The sequence below is a fragment of the Panthera tigris genome, chromosome B3 (genome assembly GCF_018350195.1).
Source record: "Panthera tigris isolate Pti1 chromosome B3, P.tigris_Pti1_mat1.1, whole genome shotgun sequence".
NCBI lineage: Eukaryota > Metazoa > Chordata > Mammalia > Carnivora > Felidae > Panthera > Panthera tigris.
Window position 1 is genome coordinate 134,117,483 of NC_056665.1, and position 11,512 is coordinate 134,128,994.

The window sequence follows — 11,512 nt, forward strand, 5'->3', positions numbered from 1 at the left end:
GGTGGGTTAAATGGGTGATGGGCATTAAGGAGGGCACTTTTCTGGATGAGCACTGGGTGTCATATGTAAGAGATGAACCACTAGGTTCTACCCTGAAGCCAAGACTACACTGTTTGTTAACTAACTTGAATTTAAGTTAAGAAAGAAATGAAGTAGGACACATCCTACCACATGGATGAAGCTTGGAGACGTTACACTAACTGACAGAAGCCAGTCACAAAGAACTAAATGTTGTATGATTTCGTTTACATGAGATGTTCAGAAGAAGCAAATCTACAACAGATGGGTGTAGTTTAGTGGTTACCTGCATCTGAAGAGCAGAGGATGTGCTGGGGAGTTCACAGGGATGGGCTGTCCTTCTGTGGTGATGAAGATGTTATAAAATTAGACAGTAGTGATTTTTGCACACTCTCTGAATATACTACACACCATTTAACTGTGCACTTTAAATAGGTGAATTGTATGGTATGCAATTATATCTTAATAAAGTTGTTATCCCCGAAAAAATGAGGGGGAATGAAGACATTTTCAAGGGGATGAAACTCCCGGAGAATTCACTGCCCATAGACCTGTACTGTAAGAAATGATACCTCAACTCCCCCAAAAGCAAATAATCTAGTGAAGAGACAAGCAGAAGACATGAATAGACACTTTTGCAAAGAAGACATCCAGATGGCTAACACACACATCACTCATCATCAGGGAAACACAAATCAAAACCACAATGAGATACCACCTCACGCCGGTCAGAGTGGCTAAAACGAACAACTCAGGAAACAACAGATATTGGCAAGGATGCAGAGAAGGAGAACCCTTTCGCACGGCTGGTGGGAATGCAAACTGGTGCAGCCACTACCCTACGACCCAGCAATTGCACTACTAGGTATTTATCCAAAGGCAACAAAATGCTGATTCGAAGGGGCACGTGCACCCCAATGTTTATAGCAGCACAATTGACAATAGCCAAATTATGGAAAGAGCCCAAATGCCCATGACTGATGCATGGGTAAAGAAGATGTTGTATACAGACCCGATGGAATATTACTTGGCGATAAAAAAAGAATGAAATCTTGCCATTTGCAATAATATGGATGCAACTAGAATGTGTTATGCTAGGCAAAATAAATCAGTCAGAGAAAGACAGCTATCATATGATTTCACTCATGTGGAATTTAAGAAACAAAATAGATGAATATAGAAGAAGGGAAGCAAAAATAAGATAAAAACAGAGAGGGAGACAAACCATAAGAGACTCTTAATTACAGAGAACAAACTGAGGGTTGCTGGTGGGGTGTTGGGTGCAGGGAGGGGCTAAATGGGTGATGGGAATTAGGGAGGGCATTTTTTATGGGGTGCCTGGGTGGCTCAGTCAGTTGAGCATCCGACTTCAGCTCAGGTCATGATCTCGCAGTTCGTGAGTTTGAGCCCCACCTCAGGCTCTGTCCTGACAGCTCAGGGCCTGAAACCTGCTTCGGATTCTGTGTCTCCCTCTCTCTCTGCCCCTCCCCTGCTCGTACTCTTTCTCTCTCAAAAAAAAAAAAAATAAATTAAATAAACATTAAAAAAAAGTTAATAAAAAAAAAAAGAAGGGCACTTGTTGGGAGGAGAACTGGATGTTATATGTAAGTGATGAATCACTAAATTCTATTCCTGAAATCATCATTACACTATATGTTAACTAACTTGGATTTAAATTTTAAAAAATTAAAAAAATAAATAAACACTTCAAGTATATTTGTAATGATGTGGGAAGGGATGTCCAGAATTTACAAATTTATTTGCTACCCAAAGGAAAGTGCTGGCATGAATATTTTGAATGAGACAAGGAATAAACCATTTTCTCTGAAAAAATTAATAAAATAAAATAAAATATTAAAGAAAAGAAATGATAATAATTCTTTGGGCTGAAAAAATAGCCCAAACTTATATCTCTGCAAAAAAATGAAGAGTGGTGGAAATCATTAATACATAGGTAAATGGTAAAAAAAAAAAATGTATTTTTTCTTTAATTTCTTAAAAATTGTTTAAAGCAAAACATGTAACACTGTACTGTTAGGTTTAAAACATATATAAATGTGATCTTATGGGCTAGCTATTTAAAAAAACACATCCTACAAGAGAGAGTATGCTTCTCATTAATAATATAAAGAATAAAATAAAGTGTCATTACCAAAGTTAAGTTAAAGTGGAAGATGCCTGTATATGTACTATTTATAATTTCCAAGCTGGGAGCAAGTCCTCCTGATGTGAACACACCTAGAAATTCCTGCGAAGTATGCCCACTTTCAGATAGTAAAAAACACTGGATTTTCTGTAGGAAAGAGAAGGGGTGGAAAGTAATGACAATTTGATGGCGAGAAGCATCTCTTACATTAATTTAAAAATGAGAGGTAATCTATGAATTGTCTATGCTGCTAAAGACATCTATCTGTAGTAATTTTCGTCTCTAACCAGGAAAAAAAATCTATTTTGAAAAAGCACACTTCTAGAACTTAGTAACCTATCATACTAGTGTCATAATAGGTTGAAACCTCAACCATATGGTAATCTTTTCTGTAAAAAGAATGGACATAAAGTTATTACATTTAATAAATATAGAATCAAAGCCACATGCCCATCACATGTAGAAATCCCTGTTTTATTAAAATCATTATTTTGTGTTTAAATTTTACAAGGAGCAAATGTATAAAGGAAAACTCATTTTAGTGTATTTTTATTGCTGTTTCTCAGTTTTGAGAAGGTGTATGAAAATGCAGCAACTGGGGCACTGGGTGGCTCAGTCAGTTAAGCATCTGACTTCAGCTCAGGCCATGATCTCGCAGTTTGTGAGTTCGAGCCCCGCATCAGGCTCTCTGCTGTCAGCGTGGAGCCCACTTCGGATCCTATTGTCCCCCTTTCTCTCTGCCCCTCCCCTGCTCTCTCTCTCTCAAAAATAAGTAAAATAACATAAAAAAAAAAAAAACAGAAAATGCAGCAATCACAAATGAAAACCAACACAAGATAGATGCTAACAACTTCACCTCATTTAGTTCTCCTAATAGTTAAGACCACTTTGGGCAAGTTGCCTGAGTTTCAGTTTCCCTATCTACAAAATAGGGAAACATATTCATCCCAAAAACGTTTTCTGAGCTCTTACCACAAATCAGGCAGTGTTGTAGGGGCTGGGGAAGCAGAACTGTCAAAACAGACAAAAAGCCCTGCTCTCAAGGAACTTAGGTTCTAATGGAGATTGGAAGACAGATGAAGACAAACACCTTTTCCCTGTCTTGTCACTGATTTACAAGTTATTGCCCTTTGTTAAGATGGCATATAAGCCCCAAATTCTAACCACCCTTTTGAATTACTCACCACTGAGTTCTCCTGTGGCTATACATACTGCATGTGTCAGTAAAGTCTGGGTTTTTCTCCTGTTAATCTGTCTTTTGTCCATTTATTTTACAGGCCCCAGGTACAGAACCTAAGAGGGTAGGTCCAGTACTCCTCTACTTATCTTCAGTACTCATCTTACAGAAGATTAAAGGTCGTAATGAACATAACACGCTTTGAAAAATGCCTGACACATACAAACATTTTATAAATGTTAGGTTTTACTTCTACTAATATATTCTAGAACTACTATATGACAACTCTCTAAAAAATAGGTGATAATTAAGTTCCTTTTTAAGAGGACAAAACTAGGGATTAGAGGGGTTAGGTAACCTGCTCCAGGGCATGACAGACCATGTATGTCTGTGTATAACTCCAAGATTTGACCCCAGCTCTGAAGGTTTTTCTTCCTCTAACATCCATTTTTTGCCCCATAAGTAATCACAAAGAGGAAAGGCATTTTTGACTCAAGGGGCATGCCCTTCGCAACAGTTGTGAATAAAAGACTTAAATATATGTCTGGCATATCAGGAAAGAACTGGGAACTAAGTCAAAAAAGACTTTGGGAAAAATGTGTTTGTCCTTGTGGGGTGTTATATTTATCATAGACTTTCAAACAATCTGTACATTTTTTCTTAACTTAGGTTTTTGTTAGCATTTGCTGCATGGCTATCTTATTTTGATGTGTGTGTGTGTTTAAATGCCATTATATGAAATGAAGAAATCAAGTGATCCCTGACCCCAAATGACATCTGCAATGTGGTACTTGTTCTAAAAGAGAAAGATTCTTTCTCTAGGTCATGTGAAGTAAATTTCTCTAACAGGCTGTATCTGTCAAACTTCAAAAGAACCAATCAGATCTATAAAAAATAAAAATCATTACAGCCCACCTTTTAAAAAGGGAAGGAGGGAGCCATTCAGTCAGCTAAGCATCCAGCTTTTGATTTTGGGTCAGCTTGTGATCTAACAGTTCATGAGTTCAAGTCCCGAGTTGGGCTCTGTGCCAATGGTGCAGAGTCTGCTTGAGAATGTCTCTCTCTCTCTCTCTCTCTCTCTCTCTCTCTGCCCCTCCCCTGCTCATGTTTGTTTTCTCTCTCTCTCTCTCTCTCTCTCTCTCTCTCTCTCTCTCTCTCTCTCTCCCTCTCTCAAAATAAACTTAAAAAAATAAAATAAAAAGGGAAGGAGAGGGTATCTTAAAAAAAAGAAAAAGAAAAAACAACCCAGGATGTTCAATGGCTAAATGCAATATTTCACTTGATACAAATGGAATGGAATAGAAAAGATTATTATTTACGTAGAATTTTACCTCCCCAAGTCTGAACATAGTAGAAGGTATTTGAAAAAGTACAGTGTTAGTGGTTTTACACGTGGAGCTAAAAAGAATGTGAGAGGTTGTCACATATTATTAATGGATCTTACCAAGTCATTGGAAGAAAGGTACAGCTTGATTATTTCATTCTTTGGGGGGATCCCTTCACTGGCACAAGCAAAGTGTTTCTCTATATCACCTAAATAACAACAAGAATACACATACTTTAGGTCGCTGATAGAAGGATTTCCATGAAAAGAATCATATTTTTTAAACTGACAAAATAATTTTAAGGGGGTAAGAATTATAGTTGTATATTTTAAATTCAGAAGTGGCCAAAAACCAGGGTTGGTTTTTTTTTTTTTTTAATTTTTAAAATTTTCAACAAATTTCATTATCCAGATGCAAAATCAACAAGAACACTTTTTACTTGAAGCATTCTTCAGAATACATAAAAAAACATATATGTACACACACACACATGCATATATATATAACTTGAAGCACTCTTCAGAATATATAATATATATATACACATGCACATGTTATATATATGTTATATATAATATATATTATATATAACATTCAATCCAAGAAAAATAGAATACACATTATCCCCAAGTACACACAGAAGAATCCCCTGGTTAAATCACACTAAAAGAGACATCACACATACTACAAATCTAGTAAGACTGAAATCATACCAAGTATATTTTCCAGCCACAATGGTACAAAAGTAAAGATCAACAATAAAACAAAGCTGGAAAATCTGCCATGTAAATATTAAATAGTTCTTGACTCTTCAAGTCTTTGGGGAGCACAGAAAGGGGACAGAAGGCAGAATTTGTATTTTAATAGAGAGCCACAGATAGGTGACTCCTCCCCCAAAAGGGCAGGGGTGGGAGGAAGATCCCTTCTCCTTATCTTGATCTAAAGTGAATCTCTTTGAAAGACAGATACTGTATGTTTTCACTCTTATGTGGATCCTGAGAAACTTAACAGAAACCCAGGGAGGAGGGGAAGGAAAAAAAAAAAAGAGGTTAGAGTGGGAGAGAGCCAAAGCATAAGAGACTCTTAAAAACTGAGAACAAAATTGAGGGTTGATGAGGGGTGGGGGTGAGGGGAGGGTGGGTGATGGGCATTGAGGAGGGCGCCTGTTGGGATGACCACTGGGTGTTGTATGGAAACCAATTTGACAATAAATTTCATATATTGAAAAAAATAATAATAAAGTGAATCTCTTGTAGACAGCAGAGTTGGATCATGTGTTTTTATCCATTCTGACAACCTCCATCACAAGGAATTTAGACTAAAGCCCCAAATCCCAGCTTGGCATTCCAGTATCTCGTTGACATGAGCCGGTTTCCTACCTTTCCAAAGTATTTTACTTTTTCTAACCCTTCATTCCAGCCAAACGAAACTACACACTTCTCCCCTCACATTATATGATTACCTACCTCCATGACTTTACCATCACTTACCCTGATGTTGTCTTTGTAAAATACTCTTCCCCATGCATGCATAGATAGAGATTACTCATTTTGGGGGCCTGGATTGATTTCTCTCTTTTGTTCAAAGCCTTCCCCGACCACCCCCGACTCAGGTGGAAGTCAACTCTCCCTTCTCTGAAATCTTATAAGTTGGCCTGTGACTCTCCAGTCTTAGAGTATACCCATATGTGTGTTACATATTCTTCAGAAGAACCTAGGAACTGGTACTGGGTCATCCTAGAACTCAAGCAATTCTGCAACAAACCTGTGAACAGAAGACAGACTGAATCCCCCTCTTCATTGTTTGGTCAACAATTTTTTTTTTTTTTTTTGAATCAAGCATCTACTACGTTCTAGCAGACCCAGTCCAAAATGTTAGAGAATCTAAACAATCTGCACAAGTGGAGGTGGATTGTTTCATTCCTTTTACAAAGCATTTCCACCATAAAAGTCCTATTGAGTGATTTAATCCATGTATTAGTTTCAGAAAATAATCTTCAGTCTCAATCTGTTCGCTTTATGATGCAGTTTATAATTCATACCACAGGTAACCATTCATGTAGGAAGAATGAAAAAAATCTATTTAAATAATGAACAATTTTTCAAATATAAAATGCTCCTTAGGGGCGCCTGGATAGCTCAGTTGGTTAAGCGTCCGACTCTTATCTTGGCTCAGGTCATCTCACTGGTTCATGAGTTCAAGCCCTGCATCAGGCTACACACTGTTAGTGCAGAGCCTGCTTGGGATTCTCTCTTTCTCTCTGTCCCTCCCCTGCTCGTTCTCTCTCTCTCTCTCTCTCTCTCTCTCTCTCTCAGGATAAATAAATAAACTTAAAAAAATGTTTTTAATTAAAAAAATAGGGGCGCCTGGGTAGGTCAGTCGGTTAAGGGTCCGACTTCAGCTCAGGTCACGATCTTGCCATCCGTGAGTTCGAGCCCCACATCGGGCTCTATGGTGACAGCTCAGAGCCTGGAGCCTGCTTCCGATTCTGTGTCTCCCTCTCTCTCTGCCCCTCCCCCGTTCATGCTCTGTCTCTCTCTGTCTCAAAAATCAATAAACGTTAAAAAAATTTTTTTTTAATTAAAAATATAAAATAAAGTGCTCCTCAAACTTTAATATTCTATGACTTATAAATGATGAAACACTATAATAAAGGTCTCTATGTACACAACTTAATAACAATAGATTCACAACATTATTAGAAATCGCTAGACAAGAGTACAACAAATAATACCTGAAAAAAACTGAGAGGTAAGGTAAAGAGAAGTACCAAGAAACTATTTTAACTGTTAACGAGGAAGGGATGGAAAGGAAAACTCCTACGAGAAAATAGAGAGTAAGAGAGTCTGAAACTTACCTTTATTATATATTATTCCTGATGAAAGGTCAAATATGGCCAAAAGTAAAATTATAATATATAAAAGTGGCAATTCCATCTATCGAAAGAAATGAGAATTATTTCTATTCAGTTGCTCTGAACGTACTTTTTAGTTCCTTTTTCTATAAACAACTACATAGTAAAGAAATCATCTATTCCTTTTAAGTTAAAAATATTTCCCTTTATGTGACAAAACAATGTTAACAGTTGACTAAGCTCTACATTTACTTCCTTGTTGGTATTAAAGATATTTATAATTACCACAAACTAAAGAGCTGGGGCTCTGGTTTTTCTTCAATGTAGATAACTGTTGGAGAGGTGTGATCAATTCTACAACTGTATAAAACAGAGCCTGACTTGATAAAGACTCTGAGAAGGCAGAGCTGTACCTTATCTGATATTTTGACTGCACTGCTCTTGAGAGAGAGAATGCACACGAGCCCTGAGCATCCCTGTATGTCCCCCCGCCCCCGTGTGCCAACACCGCAAAGCCCTGGCCCCTCTTTACCCAGGCCTTTTCTCAGAGTCGTGTTTGTGGCAAGAATCCTTGAGGAACAAGGTAACATCCCCCTTGGGCAAGAGCAGACTTGTTTCCATGGTGAATCTCCCAGGCTCGGTGTTCTCCTCCTGTAATACACCCCGCTATGTGTGTAAGCAAGCATCTGTTGACGGGCTGAAATGTGTCCCCTAAAAACTTATATGTTGAAGCCCTAACCCCCAGGGCTTCAGAATGCAGTTGTGGCTGGAGATAGGGTCTTTATACAAGAGTGATTAAGTTAAATCATTATGAGTGAATGAATGAGTAATGAGTGAAATCATTAGGGTGGGCCCTGATCCAGTGTGACTAGTGTCCTTATAAGAAGAGGAAATTTGGACACAGATATGCACAAAGGGAAGATGATGTGAAGACCCAGGGAAAAGATGACCAAGGAGAGAAGCCTGGAACAGATCCTTCCTTCTTGGCCCTCAGAAGGAACCAGCCCAGCTAACACCTTGAACTTAGACATTAAGCCTTCAGAAGTGTGAGTCACTTCTATTGTTTAAGCCAACTAGTCTGTGGCATTTTGTTACTGTAGCCTTAGTATGCTAATGAAGCTTCCATGATGGATATCTACTCCATGGGATTTGGGGGGCATGGAGACTGGGAGTGAACATCATGCTGACACTCTGGCTACTGCTTTTGCTGTTAGTGATGAAGTCCTTTGTCTCTGACCTAGGAGTCTTGTGTCTTTTGCCAGCATCCAAGAAATAGTTACAGATTGACTTGCCAGACGCAGGTAAAGCATAATCCAGATCCTGTGTGGTTCCTGACATCTGCTGAGTAAATTAAATTTCACTGATGTTTTTCCTCCCTTAAAATTGGTTTGCTTGATTCAATACATTTAATCAACAATATAACATTCAAACATTCATCGGATTTTTAAATTCATCATCTTTATCACATGGTTGGGGAGAACTGTGGGTTTTTTTAAGTGTTTTTTTTTTTTTGGTCATCTGAGAAAACAACTTGTTTTCACAAACTGACACAAAACAGATGAATTAGTGTCCTTCTGTTTCTCTTCTCTCACTCTCTTTGTCCAGAAACATTTTGTTGTTAAGTTTTAGTGCAGCTCACCTCCAGCCAAAGAAACTCTTTTCAGATAGTCAGTTGCTCTGAATTTGCTTACAACTGTAATCTTTTTTAAAAATTTTAAATATTCATTTATTTTTGAGACAGACAGAGCAAGCAGGGGAGGGGCAGAGAGAGAGAGAGGGAGACACAGAATCCGAAGCAAGCTCCAGGCTCTGAGCTGTCACCATAGAGCCCGATGTGGGGCTCGAACTCACGGACTGTGAGATCATGACCTGAGCCAAAGTCAGACACTTAACCAACTGAACCACCCAGGCGCCCCGTAATCAATTTAATCACAGAAGAAACCCTGCAGAGGTGGAGCTCAAGGTTGCATTCAAAAACAGTAGATCACAGTTTTGAAGTCCAGCACAGATTAAAAACCACAGATGTACCATTTATATAAGACACACACCGATTGTCTCTTAAACTACATATTGACTCCTTATGAACATTATTTTTTTTAATCATGTAGTGCATCTAGGACAGTCAGTTGCCTAATTCACACAACCCTGAAAAGTTATTCAGCATGGTGAAACTGTATCAGCATGGTGCTATGTGCCATTATATTTGTGGTGTAGGAATGAATTTAACATTAAATGGAGAAGTCATCACAGTCACTTTGAAAATAGTGCCTTAGGGTCACCTGGGCGGCTCCATCATTTCAGCGGCTCACTCTTGGTTTCGGCTCAGATCATGATCTCACAGTTCGTGGGTTTGAGCCCCGTGTCAGCCTCTACACTGACAGCATGGAGATTGCTTGGGATTCTCCCTCTCCCTCTCCCTCTGCCCCTCCCGCTCTCTCTCTCTCTCTTTCTCTCTCAAAAAAAAAATAAACAAAAAGAAAAAGAAAATAGTGCCTTTGCCAGGAAAATCTTGTATTATTTTGCTCAATATTCACATTAAATGACATAACACCAGTACCAGAACCCATTAGTTTTTCTCCTCCTTAAAAAACTGACTGAAATCTATTATGCCCCGGGGCTCCAGACAGATGCTGTTATTACGTTATCCTCAGACTTGTCCCAGTTCACTTCTCTCAAATAAATATAAAAAGTTCTCTAATTTCATTTGAGTGGATTTGGTTGTATCTATCTTTGACCAAAGAACTAAAAACCTACTTTGAAAGGCTTTTAAGTGCTTTCATTAAGGAAAGGAAAGCCAAGAGAGCATAACTGAAGAGAGAGACAGCTGAGGAAGGACCTCTGGGCCCTCTGTGACTTTGCTAGTGGCTGCATGTTCCCTTGTGCTAGTAATTCAGCCCATATTTATTCTTTTTTACACTTAGAGATGGAATGTATTTTAGAGTTAATATATGAGACACGAAGTTACATGTCTAAAGCCCATTACTAGCTAGTAACATGTTGGGCATAGAACCAAGACCTCCTGATTCAAAAGATTTAGTCAGCACACAGAGACGCCACAAAATGAGAATTTAAAAACAGAAAGCTATTAAGTACATGATTAGATCTGACCTCTTACTGAAACTGCTACATGTGCCCACCGAGATTCTGTTCCATACGTTCATTAGTCTCCTTTCCTCCTTCTTCAGCATTACAACTTTCTTCAATGTAGTCCTACCTCCTCTCGACCACCATCTTATGGCTACAGAAAAAGCACTGACGTTGACTTCAGATCGGCTCTGCCCGTTTGGGATGTCTGATCTTTGGAAAGCTACTTCACTCCTTCAATTCAGTAAACCAGGTATAACAGCCACTTCGCAGGGTTGTTGTGAGAACTGAATGAATGATGCACTTCAGGCTTTCAGCAGCTGCTTTACCCAGGCTACACCATGGATAAACACCAGCTCTGAATCCGTGTCTTGACGTCCGGAAGCAATTTCTTTGTCTTCATCCCACTCCTGACTCACTCTTTCAGCCGTTAAATTACCTCCAGTTTTCAATCCCGTCTAACTATTATGAGCTTTATCTAATGGTCAGATGTGAGTCACAAAGCTGGGTATTTTCTATTCTCCGGCACCAAATAAACGCTGGGAATTGTCCTAAAGAATGAAGTTGCATTTCCCACCATCTGATTCCTTTTAAGTCACTCCGTTATAGAAGAGTGATGACGTTATCAGTGTGAACAATAGTAGGGCCCTCATTTTACTATTTCTTACCGTGACTGCTTCCTAAGAGTAGATGCCTGATCACTTGCCCCTTTCTTTGTTGTGTTTTCCCAAGCTTTCTTCCATTCAGGCTCAGAAAGAAGACTCGGGTCCAAATTTTCAGTTTACTGGTTTAATGGTCCACTTAACTTTAGTAACAGCCAATGAGCTGCTACCAAGTACAGAAGTGGGCTTGGAAAATCTAAAGGCTAGGCAGTTAGAATTTCCAATTAACTGCCTCTTTCAGAGAAC

At 38.8% G+C, this 11,512-nt stretch overlaps 1 protein-coding gene across 2 annotated transcripts in view; it reads right to left on the minus strand.

Moving 5' to 3' along the window:
* Positions 1-11,441, minus strand: part of CATSPERB (cation channel sperm associated auxiliary subunit beta) — a 107,622-nt gene extending 96,181 nt beyond the window's left edge. For both annotated transcript variants that reach the window (XM_042990388.1, XM_007094959.2), the window contains exons 1-4: positions 11,273-11,441; positions 7,524-7,602; positions 4,786-4,874; positions 2,171-2,311 (exon numbers count right to left, since the gene is read on the minus strand). In XM_042990388.1, coding sequence (XP_042846322.1) covers positions 2,171-2,311; positions 4,786-4,874; positions 7,524-7,602 — 309 coding nt within the window. In that variant the 5' untranslated portion in view covers positions 11,273-11,441. The remainder of the gene's footprint in view (positions 1-2,170; positions 2,312-4,785; positions 4,875-7,523; positions 7,603-11,272) is intronic.
* Positions 11,442-11,512: the final 71 nt, after the last annotated feature.